Source organism: Convolutriloba macropyga, chromosome 10 (assembly GCF_964194025.1).
Source record: "Convolutriloba macropyga chromosome 10, txConMacr16.3, whole genome shotgun sequence".
Classification (NCBI taxonomy): Eukaryota; Metazoa; Xenacoelomorpha; order Acoela; family Convolutidae; genus Convolutriloba; species Convolutriloba macropyga.
Window position 1 is genome coordinate 29311913 of NC_134477.1, and position 20158 is coordinate 29332070.

At 34.5% G+C, this 20158-nt stretch overlaps 1 protein-coding gene across 2 annotated transcripts in view; it reads right to left on the reverse strand.

Annotated features, from left to right (window-relative positions):
• Positions 1–1038: 1038 nt before the first annotated feature.
• The window catches only part of LOC142347854 (GTP-binding protein 1-like), a 74396-nt gene continuing 55276 nt past the window's right edge, over positions 1039–20158 (reverse strand). For both annotated transcript variants that reach the window (XM_075398989.1, XM_075398988.1), the window contains exons 10-13: positions 9124–9306; positions 8536–8671; positions 7913–8132; positions 1039–1453 (exon numbers count right to left, since the gene is read on the reverse strand). In XM_075398989.1, coding sequence (XP_075255104.1) covers positions 1156–1453; positions 7913–8132; positions 8536–8671; positions 9124–9306 — 837 coding nt within the window. In that variant the 3' untranslated portion in view covers positions 1039–1155. The remainder of the gene's footprint in view (positions 1454–7912; positions 8133–8535; positions 8672–9123; positions 9307–20158) is intronic.

Here is a 20158-nt window from a genome sequence, read left to right on the forward strand (position 1 = left end):
CACTCTCGTTTCGCTACACTCTTCATTTTGTTCAGCAACAAAATCACTCCACATTTTTTCACGTGTTTCATTTCCCGCTTCAAAATTCACTCCAATAAAATTGATTAAAAAAGGACTTCTCCAATACTCCTCTTCGAGTCGTAAAAAGACAGCGCCCCAATACAATTCAAATTCTTTGAATTGTAAAAAAAAAAAACACGATGTCCCCAATAATAGCCGCTATCGCTTCGCGGCTATTAACTAGAACAAAGTTTAATTGATAATAACAAAATCAAAGGGTTACGAAAATCGACATACAAACGTGATTGATAGAGAAGGAGAGGCGTTAGAACGAGGGAGGGCCTACACCACCAAAGACGCCATAACTTTTTATTTTCTCAGCTGCTTCGGTGACTTGTTCACCTAGAGACTAGTCAAACTCTATTTAACGGCTAAACAAATTAATGACCCCTGGGCATTGCCTGTTCATCCCGTTTTAGAGGACGAAGGTCAAATTGTCAGACTAAAAGTCGGTAGCAAAAATAATTTGTAACTTACAAAAACCATACTGCGACGGGCAAAATGATGCATGGAAATAAAACTCCAATGCGTGATTTCCTTAGAAAACTCAATAGTCGTTTTTAGTGCACAGATTCCGTTAAACTGAAGAAACATGAAAATGAGTTTACGCCATCAAGAAGTTGATTTAGTACAGCAGAATTGTAGCGCTAAGATTTTCACTTCGCACGGATTTGGTTTCACTTAGAGACACGTTACCACGAACATCTGAGTGCCTTGAAATAATTTAGCAACCGCAGATATTGTTCTCACGCGAAACAGCTGAAAAAGTGAAGCGCTAAGCGAAAAGGATTACAGTAAAATTGCTGTTACGACCTCCACATAGTAAGGGGGAAAGGAACTACATGGATTTCTCGTTCTTTAATTATCTCGTTTTTGGCAGGGGTTACTTCCTCGATCCTTTTGTGAGCAATGCTTTAAAAGCACTTTCTAAAACTTTATGGAACATGAAAACTCTGAGCAAAGCGACAGTACAGCGCCTAAAAGAAACCAAATAACATTAGTTAATTCTTGGGCAACTAAATTATTGTGGTCATGAGTCCTCAAGATGGATGTTTTCAAAATGATAGTTCTGGATAAAAATTTTTAAGTTTTCTGTTACGTTGAAGTTGGACTTTTGACCTGGCTCGTGTTTACTGTAGTAGTTGTTGTTGAACCTTGGGAGACGTTGTTAACATTTACTTGCTGATTGTTGTTATTAGTTTCATTTGTTGTTACTGTTGTTTGTTGGAAATTTGCGCCCATCTGTGGAGGAGGCTTTCGCTGCCTAGTTCCCCCTCGCCGCCTGCCGAATCTCTGCTGTCCCTGATTGTGGTGTACGCCTGTTCCTGATGAGGAAGAACCTTGCTCGCCTGAGTGAGTCTGGTTGTTGTGGTACTTGGGAGCGTATCGATTCCTAAAATCATTGAAAATTTAGTCAAGTTATTAACTCCAGGAAATTACTTCGACAACGCTTAAACTTCGGCTTACCACTCAGCATTAAAACAAAACATTGAGCCTGAAAAATACAGCAGAATGAAATCAGAACGGATAAATGAAAATCATTTGTGAAATCATAAACATACCCGGCAGATTGCCGGAAAATTCTCCATAATTGATTCCCATAGCCAAGATTGGGATTGAAAGAAAGAAAACTAGTGAAATGATTTTTGTACAAATAATTTTAAAATGCAAACTATTTTGATGTCATTTTGGAGCTGAACATACTCCTGTTTTGTAATGAGACCACACAGGTGCTAGTATAAATACCAATAAGCATTACAGATGGTAAATAAGAACAAAGTTCGAGTAACGGGCATCTAAAATTGGGCTTTATGGGTTAATCCCGTTTCTATTTCTGATTTCGTTTTTTGATACTGACTGTTCATTTTGAATTGCTTTGCTGAGCAACTGATGGCTAAAAACACTTTTAGCAGAATGAGAGAAGAGTGAAACCAGCCTAGAGAAGTCAAAAAGATTTCACACAAAATGTTGAACAAGCTGTGACTTCTCTAGAACAGTTTCACTCTTCTCTCATTCTGCTAAAAGTGTTTTTAGACAGCAGAATTGTAAAGCAAAAAAATTTTATTCGAATAAGTAAAAAACATAGCAGGACAAATCCTGACGTACAATTCAAAGAATTTTCATCGACTAAACAAAAAATAGAAAAAGAAAGGAATATGAGTGAATTGGGAAAATCATTTTAAAAAAATTCACAATTTCACAAAGTGAATTTTTGAATCGTATTGAGGCGCTGTCTTTTTTTAAGATCTGTTGACACATTTTCATGATTTTTTAACTCAAATTGGAGTGAATTTTTTATTTTTTTTTTCAAATGATTTTCCCAATTCACTCATTCCTTTCTTTTTCTATTTTTTGTTTAGTCAATGAAAATTCTTTGAATTGTACGTCAAGACTTGTCCTGCTATGTTTTTTACTTCGTCGAATAAATTTTTTCTTGCTTTACAATTCTGCTGTCTAAAAACACTTTTAGCAGAATGAGAGAAAATCACAAATTCACTCAAAACATCGAAAAAAGAATCTAGTATTGAAAAAGGCCTCTCAAAAACTAAGCTATCGGACCTCACTACTCTTCCAATTAAACTTAGTCAGATTGAGCAAAAAAACAGGAATTATTGAGTTGTCTGTTTCGTAACTATTGAAATTTTTCAGTTCGGAAGACTTGAAAATGAATCAAGAACCAAAAAGTTTCAAGGATGTCGATTGGTACGTGAAAGTTCTTGCGGGCAAGACATGACCTTCTCTTGGTGAGCACGGTGTTGCTAAAAAGGTCCCAAAACCTCAAACATCCTATTGAGATTAAAATATTTTCCCAGCAATTTGCGAAACACCCCAGATGCGGTAAAAAATTGCTATCCGCAACGCTAGCGTGACCAAAACAGAAATTATTAAATGTAGAGACTTTTGAGCACAAATAAAATGCAATTTAGTGATCTTTAACAGCTCAGCTAAACTTTTTCGCCCACAAAAGGGAACATTCTATCGTACTGTTTGATTACGCAACCATAAACAATTCAATATTATTATGTTCATACCCCAAATCATAATGGTTCTGAAAAAAAAACAATTTGGATATTTCAATGATGCCAATTTTCCAAAAATTTGGGAGAAAATTTTGACAAAAAATTACATCAAGGATAAACAAGGAGCAACAAATTACGAGGAGCGTAATTTATTTACAAAATAAAGAAATACGGGGAGCAAAAAAAATGTGCGCCGACATAATGACGAAAAGATAAAAAATTAACAGCCCGTCGCTTGAGAATGTGCGATTTGATAACTATCGTATACTTCTATGAATCCGAATTTCATCTTGATTTAATTGATAAAAATCACAGGAATAGATAACCAAACGTAACCGACTGAAGTCAAAAGAATTGCTCTCGAATAAATAGTCGGAGCTCTAATATATTTCGGGGGGGGGGGGGGGGGGGGGCTGCAAGACCACTTTCAAGTGACGTCATTTAGTTATCAGATTCCACTTTTAAGATTTAAAGCGACAAAGACCCCAGGTTAGGCGCACGTTTGATCATGCAAAATTCTGTTCAAATACTCCAGGGTGTAAAGCTCACTTAAGAAGTAAAAATGGTGAAGCTCAACGGCGAAGCCCAGAAAAAACATACCCAGCAGATTGCCGGAAAATAGCCTCCGTTGATTCCAATAAGCATGATTGGGATTGAACGAATAGAATATATTGAAAAAAAGATTTTTGTACAAAAATATTTTTTAAGTCCGATTTATTTTGATGGCATTTCGTAGTTGAACATACTTCTGTTTCTTAGATAGAGGCTACATGGGCTACTATCAACACCAATAAGCATTAGAGGTGGTAACTAAGACTTATAGGAACGACGTTCAAATAGCGGGCATCTAAAATTGGGCTTTATGGGTTTATCCCGTTTCTATTTCTGACTTCATTTTTTTATTCTGACTCTGTTCATTTTGAATTGCTTCGCTGAGCAACTGATGTTCAAAATCATTTTTAGCAGAATGAGAGAAGAGAGAAACTAGCCTAGAGAAGTCAAAAAGATTTCACGCAAAATGTCGAAAAAGCGGCAAAATGGTAAAGCGAAAAAAAGTTTGACGAAGTAAAAAAAAAACATAGCAGGACAAGTCCTGACGTACAATTCAAAGAATTTTCATTGACTCAACAAACAACTAGACCTAGAACGGACAATGGGTGAATTGCGAAAACCATTTTTAAAAATCAGATAAAAAAAACAAAAAAACAGAAAATCAATGTCAAAATGCTGCTAGGGAGAACAAAAAACCACTAGTGAGATATGTAATTTTGATTCTAACAAAACACTAGGTCCAGAATGAGCTGTGAATGGATTGGGAAAACTAGTTAGAAAAAAATCCGATGCAAAAAATCGAAAAAACAGTAAAAATCAGAGTGAAATTGCCCCATGTGAACAAAAAACCACTATCGAGAAAGCGAATTTTTGTTCAAACACCGTTTTCTCACTCTACTATAAAATTAGAGCGAAAAAAATTCACGCCGCAAAACCACTCGCTTTTTCGCTCCATTTCCTGTTTCGGCGTGACCAAAATCACCACTCCAATTTGACTTCAAAAATCATGAAAATGTGTGAACAGATCTTAAAAAAAAAAGACAGCGCCCCAATACAATTCAAAATCTTTGAATTGTAAAAAAATACGAGCGCAATAATAGCCGGCTGAGAAGATGAGGGCGGCTATTAAAAAACAAAAAAGGTACATTACTGATGAGGCCAATTACAAAACACAACAGAGGAGAAACCGATTTAGTAGTAGAGATACGAAAGGAAGACAAACATAACCGACTAATCTCTGGTGACTTGCACGCAAACTACTGGCGCGCGGTAGGTGTTGTCAGCAGCTAGCTGCGGCATAGGGATCCTAGCTTTAGATTAATGGAGGGGGGGGGGGCAAGGGTGATGAATACCAAGCGGGTAATGGGTGGAATGGGGTGGAGTCGAGTTTGAGGTCGACTGTGAATGGCTTACTTAGAGACTCTTAAGGTTAAAATAGACATTAATGCCCTCCGGTCTTTACCATTCATCACGTTTTGTAGTACGAAAAGTCATATGGTCAGATAAAAAATGATCGGACAAAAAATCAGCAGTACAAAAAAATGCGCAACAGCAAGACATAGATAATTGCTACCAATTACGTTAGATAGCAATTAAAAAAAGACACGACAATGAAAGAAGACGCAAGTAGAGAAAAAGATCAAATATGAAAGCCAGAGAGGCCCAACAAGAAATACCTGGCATATAGTCAGAAAAAAAGCCACGATAGCTTTGTAGATCTACAGTACGAAAGACTTAAAACAAACCGAAAAACTAACTTCATCATTTTATTAATTGCTGAGATTTTTGATTGTGTCAATAAAAATTGTATAACTTATTGCTGCAGCTTCTAGCCGCTCTCAAATTGTATTGTGTCAATAATTTTGATTGTGTCAATAATTTTTGATTCTGTCAATAAAAATTTTATATCTTATTGCTGCTTTCTAGCGCTCTTAAATAACCTTCAATTAGAGTGTCACGCACTCAGATGACCTACCTCCTGGAATTGGAGTCAAGAAAAGTCATTTTTAATAGTGAGGAAAGTGATTTTTGAATTACAGGAAAGATACGTGCGACTATAAACGTAATCATGCGAATTACCAAGACAACACGCCTTAAAGGAAAATTACGTCAAGCACGCAATTAGGTCGGAATGGTACGAAACGAATGATTAAAAAGAAGATTTGAATGGATCGTGACATCATATTGTCGAGACCCTTGTGAGACCCTATAGAGAAAAAACCTATCAACTAAAAGAAAAACAGAAGTCAGATTGCCACACGTGAACGAAACATAATCGGCAGATTGCCGAAAAATAGCCGCCACTTATTCCCATAACCCTGACCGCAAAATAGCTGCGAAAGTGAATTACGTGCCGTATAACACAGATATCAGTTGAAAAAGGTTATCTCCGCCGCTCAAAACAATCAGCGATATATTAATAAAGCTTACTAAAATTCAATCCACACAAAACCTTTTTTATTAGGGACCTTTATTGCACATATAAGTTCATTTGACAAACTAATTCAACCTAAACTTAAGTCATTTAGTTGAGCGGGGTAAGTCACGTACACTCAAAATCTAATCACGCAAATGACCTAAAAGTTTTGCTTGAGAGAGACAGAGAGAGAGAGAGAGAGAGAGCAATGACGTCGTGCGCGCAAAAACCGTAAATGAGAGGAAGTCATTAGGAAAATTTCTCAGCTTTGCTGTGTGAATAACGAAATAAAAAAAATCAAAGAACCATTTAGAAAAAAAACGATCAAAAATCGAGATACCGTGAAAATCGATGTTAAATTACCCCACGTTACCAAAAAAAACCATGAGCGAGATAGCCAATTTTTGTTCAAACACCATTTTCTCACTCTGATTTAAAGCTTGGAGACAGAAACAAATTTATCGCCTCAAAACAACGCGTCTCGGCTTCATTTCCTGCTTCGGCGCGACAAAATTCATCACTTCAATTTGAGTTTAAAAATTCATGAAAATGTGAAAATATCTTAAGAAATATCCCCAATGCAATCAAAATTATTATAACTGCACAAACCGCTAATACTTCAAAGTAGGTACGCTCAGCTTACAGCTTCGCACCATTAAACAGAACAAAAAATTTGATTTTAGTACATAATAAGTTTAATTTGATACCATTCCTTATTTAGAAATACTCGTTTCTTAATAAGGCGACAGAGGGGCTAGTATCAACAACAATAGGCACTAAAGATGGTAACAAAGTTTTGGAACACATTTCAATTAAAGAGTATCTAAAACTTGGCTTCATGGGTTTATCGCGTTTCTATTCATGATTAAGTTTTTATGACTCCGATCATTTTAGATTGCTGTTAAGCAACTACTGTTTAAAAGCGCTTTATTTAAAATGAGCGAAGAATAGAATTAGCGTAAATTAGTAAAAACGATTTCACGCAAAATGTTAAACAAGCTGTGACTCATGGTAATGCTAAATAAATTTTCATTTCCCGAAGTAAAATTAGGACCGCTATAATAGCCGGCTGAAAAAATGAGGCGGCTATTAAAAATCACAAGCCAGAAAGCTATTTATGTTCAAACGCTGTTTTCTCATTCTAATTTAAAATTAAATTGAAAACATTTCACGCCGCAATATCAGTCCATTGTCCGCTCCAATTCCCGTTTCGGCGTAACCAAAATGACGATTCCAATTTGACTTCAAATCATGAAAAAGTTTGAACAGATCTTTAAAACAGATAGCGCCCCGATACAAACCAAGAGAAGCCAATTATAGCCCCAGCTATCACTTTGCGGCTATTAATAAGAAAATTATGAAACAGCTTAGAAAAGGTTAAGCTGAAAACAAACACAGACCAAAATTTTCCTATTTGTATTGCTGCGCTTTCTTGACAATTGACTTTTATTCAACCCTTTTGAATAAACAACCCCTCCTTTTGCATCAATATTTTATCGGAATTCTGTCTGCATCCACCGTTTGTCGGTAGTTGACTCATTTTATATCAACACTATTCATTATCGAGCTCTTTTGTGTCACTTGAAGGCTTATTCCTCTGTAGTATTGTAAAATCATGCTGCTCATTCAGCAAAAAAAGGATATTAATTAAACATGCTCTTGACGATTCATCCTGAACATGCAACTTTGTGTTCACGTATTTTAAAATAGACGCTATTAAACCAACAACACATCGAGCACTTTGGGTATTGAAAAGATTGAATTGAAAACTAACCGTAATTACCACTTGATTGCACGGGCAATTTCAATACTCTTCATTTTGATATATATAAAACTTGTAACCTATAAAGTGTAAAACTCAAACCTGTAGGTTGGCTTCTGAGGTGTCTCCGAGGGATGATACACTTTGGTTATAGATCCGACCGCCTTTGTGCGTCCCTCGCGGAATACCAGACGTGTCCCAACCCGGAGATACTCTGGGTGCTTGATAAACCGGAACCTGATGGAGGCTTTGTCACCAGTCCTTAGAGCCTCCTTGTTCATCCAGATTATAGCCGCTGTTTGTCTGACACTGCAACAGTGCACTGAAAAATAAGCAAAAAAACTTAGAGTGGTCGCAGTATTTGTTGCAACGCGAATCAAGACATCAAATTTCGGTATATTATATAGAAGACGCAAATTTCAGATTGCAATGCATTATTGAATTCGCTTACACTTCTCATGAAAAAGGAGCATACACTTTTGTATGCATATATACAATTTGAAAAACGCCGATGAAACCCGCATTGAAACAAAAATAGCTGTGTTAAGATTTTTTGAGCATAGATAGAATGAAATAAGGGTTTGTACTTCCCCTTAATTCTATATTACTGATCGACTTCTAACTAAAATCCGACATCTCATCAAAATCACTAGACGCTAACAGAGTTAGTTAGATGAGTAACATGGCCTCCATTACAACAGACTTTTCACAAATCAAATACTCACCCATAGCTTGATACTTGACTGATATTGTAGTGGGATGATGCAATACCAGAATCTCCCCCTCGAATTCCCAACAGGCGAACGGCTTCAACGCTGGCGACACTAACACCATGCCCTTCCGGATCTGATTTCGCTTTATCTAACAAAAGACATGGCATTGCCTCGTGAAACCAATTATCTCAGATTTTTCTTTTGTCTTCAACTAAGAACACAAATATTCAGAAACCAATTCAATTCCTCCGTAAAAAATTCACGTTTCAAATACTTTGAAAAACTTTGAAAAGATAGGAACCGCAAAATTAGTTTTCAATTCAAGAAAAATACAAGCAAAGCTGAAAGGATTGATTTAAAGCTGAAAAAGCTCAACTCAAGTACATTTAAATTTCAGAATTCAAAACTTGTACCGAAAATCTAACTTCCATCAAGATGACATGAAAAAAATTAAAAGCACCCAAGAAGCAATATCAGAACAGACAAAACGTTTGTTCACTAATGCATCAAGTACATGCTTTATTTTCTGCAGTACATACAGCATCAAAATGACCCCATAGAATTTGCGAACGGGATCGACATGATATTTAAAAATCAGACCTTTTTGAGTGCGAAGGAGGCGGTTTGTCCTCCTTTGACGAACTTCACAGGCAGTCTCTTCCTCTGTATAGACTTGATTGGCACATTCACGAACTCTCCAAGGGAGTCTGGTCCCAAAAGCAACACATCATTGAGGTTTACAGTTCCCCTCAACATCGTTCCAGCCACTACGGTTCCCACTCCCTGAATATTAAGACATAATTGTACGCAATGATTAGATTTAAAAAGCTAGTAGATTTCAAACAACTGGATCCAATCTCAATGCTCTTCTACGGTTTCGCACGGCTATTATCCCAAGCCTATAAGTTATTCGATAGCTAATGAGAACAAGGCGGCTCGTTAATGTGCGTTCGCACATGATGTTCCGACCCGAGCTCATCTACATTTTTGACTTAATTGTCAACCAAATGAAGAAATAACAAAAACAGATGTTTGAGTTTAAAACAATCGTTACACAGCCTATCTACTAATTGAACTACATAATGCCATGTCTTATTACAGCGGCAATGGGATCTGACCTTAAAGAGACAAAAAAACAACCAAAAAAAATTAGCAAAAACCAAAACTTCACGGAAAAACTGAATATCTAAATTTAAAAGCACATAGTAACAACGTCAAAATGCAGTCAGATAAAACCTTAACTACTCAAATTTAATTTCTCCTAACTATACAGCGGACGGAAAGTTTTCTTGATGAGACTATGTTACAAGTCAACAAAGAGAACGATCAATGAGGCGAAATTCAAAAATTAATCAACATTTTTTAAACCCAGAAATTTCAAAAGTCTTAAAAATCAATAGCTTTTAACTATATAATCCTTTGATAAAATAATAAAAAATTACTACAAAACAAAAAAGCCTTGTCGTTGGGTAGTTTAAGCCTTAGAAACGAACTAAAGAAAAACCTAAAAATTTAGAAACGATTTGCAAAACCACATAACTATTGCTACCATTAAAATCATTAGCTATTATCTGAATATTATGTATTTTTAATTCAATTCTCATTTCTACTAACCCAGCTGCAGGAATTATACTGAGAGATTAAATAAGTTTATTTGGGCCACATTTGTAAACCATTGGGATCTGTTACTACGCGATTGTTCTGAAAGAAGAGAAAAAGAAAAAATGACCACTCAAAAAACGTTTATAAGAACGCATATTGTCCAACAAACAAAGCATCGGTGACAAACAATATCAGATATGTTAATTTTTGGAATACAAGAAACTGGATGTGACTTCTCATTGATGAAAATAAGATACAATTTGACGAAAAGAACAACAAAAACTGAAAAGTTTGAAAAATGTTTGAAAATGTATACCATAAATTTTAAGACTAAAGGCTATAAACTGACTAACTGATTCGGGTAAAATCATTAATTTAATCCTCAATTACAAGCCTAAGAGACTTGTCAGCAATTTACGGCTACCTAAAGAACAAAAACAGGCAAAAACGGGAAATTCAAGAAAAAAATTGAGCGAGAAGTGTCGAAGGAATTAAAAAATGAACTTTTCACAAAAATCTTTTCAATGTGCAATTAACTTCTTAACAGCATTGGAATTCCTTTTTTTATCAATATAGTTTCAAAAAATCAAATATGAACAAATACATTAGAACCACGAAATTTTTGAGAAAACTCCATAATCATCTACTCCATTAATTTCATTAGCTTTCAACGGAATCCACTAAATACGCTGAATTATGCCTCCATGTGACAACAAGTTTGTTGGCCATTCATTCGTATTTGGCCAATAAGACCCTACAACAAGTTATTGAAGATGAAAACAACAACAAAGACAGGCAACAACCAAAAATTCAGTAGAAAAGTGCCAGAAGAAAGTGTCGAAGCAATTTAAATCATAAATTCTTCTCTGAAAACCCCATATATGATCCGTTGAACGTCTTCTCTAAACCAATATGAGCTATCAGTGTTAGGAAAATAAGCTAAGATTTCAAAAAGATTCAAAAATAAGAAAAAAGTACCCAAAAATTAAAAAAAAACTATGAAAACTACTGGTATTGAAGTTTTAAAACTAATAGGTAGAAGATAAAACCACTAACCGCTAACCATATTATTTTGGCTGCATTGGAAATAAAAAGGGATCCCCAAGGTATTAAGACTGACTGACGGTTCACGAAAAAAAAGTTTACGGTTGGTTAATGTTACAAAAAAATTTCGAAAAACTATTTTTAAAGTCTTAACAGCCATTAACCTCAAAAGCTTTTAACGGAGGTCAAAAACTACGCTCAGAAAAAACACAATAGCAGCAGAAAGATCTTTGTAATGCATAGATAATCAATGAGAGATCACAATAAGTCTTAAGACTATGAAAACAACAACAAAAACAGGCAAAAACCAAAGTTCAGTAAAAGAGTGCCAGAGGAAAAGTGTCGAAGCCATTTATATCATAAGCTCTTCTCTGAAAACTTTATCTATGATCTGTTGAACGTCTTCCCTAAAACAATGGGAGCTATCAATGTAAGGATAATGTGATAAGATTTCAAAAGGATCCAAAAATAGGAAAAAATACCCGAAAAATTAAAAAAAAAACTATGAAAACTACTGGCATTGAAGTTTTAAAACTAATAGGAAGAAGATAAAGCCGCTAACCAGAATATTTTTGGCTGCATTGGAAAAAAGGGATCCCGAAAGTAATAAGAATGACTGACGGTTCACGAAAAAAAGTTTACGGTTGGTTAATGTTACAAAAAAATTTCGAAAAACTATTTTTAAAGTCTTAACAGCCATTAACCTCAAAAGCTTTTAACGGAGGTCAAAAACTACGCTCAGAAAAAACACAATAGCAGCACAAAGATCTTTGTCATGCATAGATAATCAATGAGAGATCACAATAAGTCTTAAGACTATGAAAACAACAACAAAAACAGGCAAAAACCAAAGTTCAGTAAAAGAGTGCCAGAGGAAAGTGTCGAAGCCATTTATATCATAAGCTCTTCTCTGAAAAGTTTATCTATGATCCGTTGAACGTTTTCTCTAAACCAATGTGAGCTATCAGTGTTAGGAAAATAAGCTAAGATTTCAAAAAGATTCAAAAATAAGAAAAAAGTACCCAAAAATTAAAAAAAAAACTATGAAAACTACTGGCATTGAAGTTTTAAAACTAATAGGTAGAAGATAAAACCACTAACCGCTAACCATATTATTTTGGCTGCATTGGAAATAAAAAGGGATCCCGAAGGTATTACGACTGACTGACGGTTCACGAAAAAAAGTTTACGGTTGGTTAATGTTACAAAAAAATTTCGAAAAACTATTTTTAAAGTCTTAACAGCCATTAACCTCAAAAGCTTTTAACGGAGGTCAAAAACTACGCTCAGAAAAAACACAATAGCAGCAAAAAGATGTTTCTCATGCATAGATAATCAATGAGAGATCACAATAAGTCTTAAGACTATGAAAACAACAACAAAAACAGGCAAAAATCAAAGTTCAGTAAAAGTGCCAGAGGAAAGTGTCGAAGCCATTTATATCATAAGCTCTTCTCTGAAAAGTTTATCTATGATCCGTTGAACGTCTTCTCTAAACCAATGGGAGCTATCAATGTAAGGATAATGTGATAAGATTTCAAAAGGATCCAAAAATAGGAAAAAATACCCGAAAAATTAAAAAACTATGAAAACTACTGGCATTGAAGTTTTAAAACTAATAGGAAGAAGATAAAGCCGCTAACCAGAATATTTTTGGCTGCATTGGAAAAAAAGGGATCCCGAAAGTAATAAGACTGACTGACGGTTCACGAAAAAAAAAGTTTACGGTTGGTTAATGTTACAAAAAAATTTCGAAAAACTATTTTTAAAGTCTTAACAGCCATTAACCTCAAAAGCTTTTAACGGAGGTCAAAAACTACGCTCAGAAAAAACACAATAGCAGCAGAAAGATCTTTGTCATGCATAGATAATCAATGAGAGATCACAATAAGTCTTAAGACTATGAAAACAACAACAAAAACAGGCAAAAATCAAAGTTCAGTAAAAGTGCCAGAGGAAAGTGTCGAAGCCATTTATATCATAAGCTCTTCTCTGAAAAGTTTATCTATGATCCTTTGAACGTTTTCTCTAAACCAATGTGAGCTATCAGTGTTAGGAAAATAAGCTAAGATTTCAAAAAGATTCAAAAATAGGAAAAAAGTACCCAAAAATTAAAAAAAAAACTATGAAAACTACTGGCATTGAAGTTTTAAAACTAATAGGTAGAAGATAAAACCACTAACCGCTAACCATATTATTTTGGCTGCATTGGAAATAAAAAGGGATCCCGAAGGTATTACGACTGACTGACGGTTCACGAAAAAAAGTTTACGGTTGGTTAATGTTACAAAAAAATTTCGAAAAACTATTTTTAAAGTCTTAACAGCCATTAACCTCAAAAGCTTTTAACGGAGGTCAAAAACTACGCTCAGAAAAAACACAATAGCAGCAAAAAGATGTTTGTCATGCATAGATAATCAATGAGAGATCACAATAAGTCTTAAGACTATGAAAACAACAACAAAAACAGGCAAAAATCAAAGTTCAGTAAAAGTGCCAGAGGAAAGTGTCGAAGCCATTTATATCATAAGCTCTTGTCTGAAAAGTTTATCTATGATCCGTTGAACGTCTTCTCTAAACCAATGAAAACTATTTTTAAAGTCTTAACAGCCATTAACCTCCAAAGCTTTCAACGGAGGTCAATAACTACGCTCAGAAAAAAACATTGGCAGCAGAAAGATGTTTGTCATGCATAGATAATCAATGAGAGATCACAATAAGTCTTAAGACTATGAAAACAACAACAAAAACAGGCAAAAACCAAAGTTCAGTAAAAGAGTGCCAGAGGAAAGTGTCGAAGCCATTTATATCATAAGCTCTTGTCTGAAAAGTTTATCTATGATCCGTTGAACGTCTTCTCTAAACCAATGTGAGCTATCAGTGTTAGGAAAATAAGCTAAGATTTCAAATAAGATTCAAAAATAAAAAAGTACCCAAAAATTAAAAAAACTATGAAAACTACTGGCATTGAAGTTTTAAAACTAATAGGTAGAAGATAAAACCACTAACCGCTAACCATATTATTTTGGCTGCATTGGAAATAAAAAGGGATCCCGAAGGTATTAAGACTGACTGACGGTTCACGAAAAAAAGTTTACGGTTGGTTAATGTTACAAAAAAATTTCGAAAAACTATTTTTAAAGTCTTAACAGCCATTAACCTCAAAAGCTTTTAACGGAGGTCAAAAACTACGCTCAGAAAAAACACAATAGCAGCAGAAAGATGTTTGTCATGCATAGATAATCAATGAGAGATCACAATAAGTCTTAAGACTATGAAAACAACAACAAAAACAGGCAAAAATCAAAGTTCAGTAAAAGTGCCAGAGGAAAGTGTCGAAGCCATTTATATCATAAGCTCTTCTCTGAAAAGTTTATCTATGATCCGTTGAACGTCTTCTCTAAACCAATGGGAGCTATCAATGTAAGGATAATGTGATAAGATTTCAAAAGGATCCAAAAATAGGAAAAAGTACCCGAAAAATTAAAAAAAACTATGAAAACTACTGGCATTGAAGTTTTAAAACTGATATGAAGAAGATAAAGCCGCTAACCAGAATATTTTTGGCTGCATTGGAAAAAAAGGGATCCCGAAAGTAATAAGACCGACTGACGGTTCACGAAAAAAAAAGTTTAGGGTTGGTTAATGTTCCAAAAAAAATTCGAAAAACTATTTTTAAAGTCTTAACAGCCATTAACCTCAAAAGCTTTCAACGGAGGTCAATAACTACGCTCAGAAAAAACATTGGCAGCAGAAAGATGTTTGTCATGCATAGATAATCAATGAGAGATCACAATAAGTCTTAAGACTATGAAAACAACAACAAAAACAGGCAAAAACCAAAGTTCAGTAAAAGAGTGCCAGAGGAAAGTGTCGAAGCCATTTATAACATAAGCTCTTCTCTGAAAAGTTTATCTATGATCCGCTGAACGTCTTCTCTAAACCAATGGGGGCAATCAATGTAAGGATAATGTGATAAGATTTCAAAAGGATCCAAAAATAAGAAAAAGTACCCGAAAAATTAAAAACTATGAAAACTACTGGCATTGAGGTTTTAAAACTAATAGATAAAGCCGCTAACGAGAATATTTTGGCTGCACTAGAAATAAGAAGGGATCCCAAAAGTACTAAGACTGACTGAGGGTTCGCGAAGAAAAATTTAGGATCGGTTAATCTTCAAATAATTTTAGAAAAACTTTTTTAAAAGTCTTAACGGCCATTAAACTCGAAAGCTTTTAACGGAGGTCAGTAACTAAGCTCAGAAATAACACGATGGCAGTAAAAAGACGTTTTTCATGCATAGATAATCAATAAGAGATCACAATAAGTTTTAAGACTATGAAAACGACAACAAAAACAGGCGAAAACCAAAATTCAGTAGAAAAAAGCGAGAAAATTTCGAAATCATTTAAACCATAAGCTTTTCTCTGAAAACTTTATCTGTGCTCCACTGAATGTCTTTTCCAAGCCAATAGGATTAGAATAACTTTTGGATAAAGTGTATTATATTTGGATAATGTGATAAGAGTTCAAAAGTAACCAATAATAAGAAAATATCCATTTTTTTTTAAATTTTGAATTTGAAGTGTAATTGAAGTCATATAATCAATAGTTGGAAAATAAAACAGCCAAAGAAATTTATTTTTGTTTCAGTAAAAAGCATGTGGGTTCTGTCAATACTGAGACTGACTAACAGTTCACGAAAAATTTAAGATTGATTAATGTTCAGAAAAATTTTCGAAAAATTATTTTTAAATTCTTAAATTCAATAAATTTCAACGCAAGTCAATAAATACGCTCAAAAATACTTCAAAAGGAGTAAGGGGACGTTTGTCATGCATAGGTGATCAATAAGACATCACAACAATTCTTATGACTATGAAAACAACAACAAAATCAGTCAAAAACTAAAAATTCAGTAGAGAAGTGCCAGAAGAGGTCGAAGCCATTTGAAACCATAAGCTTTTCTCAGCAAAATTTATCTGAAATCAACTGAACGTCTTTTTGAAGCCGATAGGAGCTGCCAATTTAAGGATAATGTGATAAGATTTCAAAAGTAACCAATAATACGGAAATATCCAAAAAAATTTTAAAACTTTTTGAAATCTTGTGTCACTGAAGTCATATTACTAAAAGTTAGAAGATAAAACCCCCAGCTAGATCAAATTTGGTTACAGAAGGACGGAAGAGGGTGCTGTCATCACAGCAACTGACTTATAGTTCACGATAATAAGTTTATGATTAGTTAAAAAATTTTCGAAAAAATTTTCGAAAATTATTTTTAAAGCCTTAACAGCCGTTAGCTGTCCACTCAAAGAACTAGATATGCTCACTTAAATCACATTACGGAACATATTGCACTTTTAGTCAATGAGTCCATGCCATAAGACTCCAAAGAATTAGTAAAACCACAAAGAAATTCAAAATTTCATTTAAAATTACGAAAACTCAGAGTCAAATTTAAAAAATGAGCAATTCCTTGAAAACGATTTTTTTTGTTCATTGGGCTTCATTTGACTGTTAAGGAGGTTTGCCATTAGCGAAACCTTGATATGAAAAGTGACCTGTCTCTAGGTGACTTAAAAAAGCAAAAAAGCAAAAAAACGTTTTATAAATAAAGTGCTCTCAATGAGATTTCCATTTTTTTTGATATTGAAGCTCCCTATGAGACCAGAACTATATTTATTAACGTCTTTAGTCTATTAGGAACACAAAATTGGTTCATTTTTTGGCAAGAAATTTAAGTTTGAAATACTATTTTTTATAGAATATATCTTAATTTGAAGAAAAATCACACTAAAAGGAACAAATATCCCGTATTCACACAAGACTTCAATGCTCGATAAATCCACGAAAAAAAGGAAATCAAAACAAATCTTTTCAATTTTTAATTTTACGCAGGACCAGCTTTTTAATGATAGCACTCACATTTCTTTGCGATGAATATATCGATCGGCCAAAATTGACTGAACAAAAAAAACCCATTTGAGTATATAGTTCCTCCCCCCCCCCCCCCCCACAAATGAGGTCGGAACAACTATGTTAATGAGAACAAGCATGAGAACAAGACCGTTTGTTTAAAAGTAAGAGAAAACGCTACTTAGGCGGTTCTGTTGGGAATCCGTGTACTTTAGAAGGTTTTGTCGAGTAAAAGGTTGGAAGATGGCCAGATAAAATTTGACTTCTACACAGAAAAGAGTTAGAAAAAAGTTATCGCTGCCAACTTAAAAACATAGATTCAAAGGGGGGCATTGAGAACATTTTGGTTGCACAAAGTTTTGACAACGCAGAAGTTGGAATTCCAATCTCGGGCGTAAGCGTCGGAAGCATTAACCACTCGGCTATCAGGCCCTTGTCACCGCTTATCTTACAATCAATTTTGTCTTAGCAATAGGCGTAAGTTCTGAACGCCAGCAATTCCATTTAGGTAACAAACATAACCGACTAAACGTCGGAAGAACTGCTCTCGAACAACTAGTGGGAGCTCTAATCAATTGCAGCCTGCTGCAGTCGGGGGGGGGGGGGGGGGAGGAGCCTCAATGGGACTAAGTTCAATAGTGCGCTTCAAATAACCACATTATAAGTTAACATACACCACTAAGATTTAAAGTAAAAAATGGCACCAGTTTCGGCGCACTTTTCATTTGACTTTTAGTATTAAATTGCCGCCAACTGAGTTCAGCTGCTTGAAATTGTGATTGAGAGCGAATTTTAGATCACGCGAAACGCAAAAAGTCAAGGGCGTAAAAGTCACTCGAAAAGTCAAAATGTTGCATAAAAAACACGTTTACAATAATTGCTATAAACTGCGTTCAAGAGCAATTAAAAAGCAAGATATCAAGCGTGAAAGAGTCACTAAAAAGTCAAGCGAAGAATGTCCCGGAACAAGTAAAACGAAAAAGAGCGTCAGACGACGAAACAAAAAAACCAAGAGCTCCGCTCAGCTTACAGCTATAAATAAGAGTGTAGCACAATTTCAAAACTAGCCATTAATTTGGACTGTCACCAAAAGTCTCGGAGAGGACTCTCTTTTGTCTCTAAGCAATAATTCAACGTTTCATTGTCTAGGGTTTGCCCCCCAAGAATCTTCCATCGAAACGTGACGGATGTTGTGATGAGTTTGATGTTCAAAACGCTCTCAAGAGTAGTGGATAAAACAGGGATACCAACCACCAGTAAAATTTGACCCTTTCTCCTAACGCTAATCGCGCATGTCGAACGGGCCAAATTTTACTGCTTGTTGCTATCCCTGTTTTATCCACTACTCTATATTCACTTCTTTTATATTTAAAATCTATCATTTCTTGTCTAACTTAGTGCAAACTACTAGTGTCGAGTTAAGCTGGTAATTAACCATTATCAGACGGATAGTTTGGGTTCTATCAGTGAACCTGCTTCGCAGATACCCACTGATTCCAGTGGACGTCCCCAGATACTAGTATAAAACTAGTGAGACCGTGTAAAAAGCACGTAAAACCAACTTGCGAAAATGGGTGTAACCACTTTGTGGATAACTTGAATAAAAAAAACCAGCTTACCTCTTTTATAAACTTTAAATTTTGCTAATATTTACATAATATTAAGATCCTTGTTTTTATTTATTACTTGTTCAAGTCATAATTAAGCTAAAACCCAAAGTAATAGCAAAATCTAATATTTTTTTTAAAAAAAATAAAGCAAATTTCAAAATAAGAGCGAAATCCCTCTTTTAAGAGCGAATCACTCTTTAAGAGCGAAATCGCCCCTATCGGAGTGATGCCCCAGTACAAAATCACTATTTATCGCGCTTAAAGAGTGATTTCCACTCTTTTAAATAAATTTTAAAATTATCTAAATTTTTTAATGAATTTTTAATTTTTATTTTAAATTCTCTATACTCTTCAATAAATTTATATTTTCTTTTACTTTTTCTATATTTATCCCATTATTAATAAGAAATGAGACAAAACTATAATATTTACATGAACAACTTTCTTCATTTTGTGTAATAATAGGATTGAGGGTCAGATTTCTAGTAAAATTGAAATATTAAATAATAAAAGTTTTCATATATCCCCCCTAATCAATATTTAATCAATTTAAAACTAAAACTTTCTGTCTCACTTGGCGTAGTGGTTAAACCATCGAGTCCAGTTAAGTTGCTTTAGCAAACGGAAGGTTTGGGGTTCCTTCCTCACTGACTCTAGTGAACGTCCCCCGATCGGCGATGCCGCCTTTCAGGATTTGATGAAATACTATAAAACTAAGTGAGATAAAAAAACCAAATTCACAGTTCTTAAAAAGGATGATCCCTGCTGTGAGACTGTATATGGGACACACTGTGATGGGTATACAGTCAAAAACACTGAGATCGGTGGAAACACAGTGATTAGTGTTTTTCAGTATAACTAATGAGACCGTGTAACAAGCACGTAAAACCAAATTGCGGAAATTGGTTTAACCACTTCGTGGATAACTTGAACAAAAAGAGCACAGTCAAAAACATTGAGATCGGTGGAAACACAGTGATTAGTGTTTTTCAGTGTAACTTGAATAAAAAACCAGCTTAACTCTTTTATAAATTTTAAATTTTGATAAAATTTGTATAATATTAAGATCCTTGTTTTTATTTACTACTTGGTCAAGTCATAATTAAGCTAAAACCCAAAGTAAGAGCAAAATTTATTCATTTATTAAAAAAAATAAAGCAAATTTCGAAATAAGAGTGAAATCCCTCTTTTAAGAGCGAATCACTCTTTAAGAGCGAAATCGCCCCTATCGGAGTGATGCCCCAGTACAAAATCACTATTTATCGCGCTTAAAGAGTGATTTCCCTCTTTTTTAAATAACTTTTAAAATTATTCAAATTTTTTAATAAATTTTTATTTTTTTACCTTTATTACCTATATTTTTTTATTTTAAATTATCTATACTCTTCAATAAATTTATATTCTCTTTTACTTTTTCTATATTTATTCCATTATTAATAAGAAATGATGCAAAAATATAA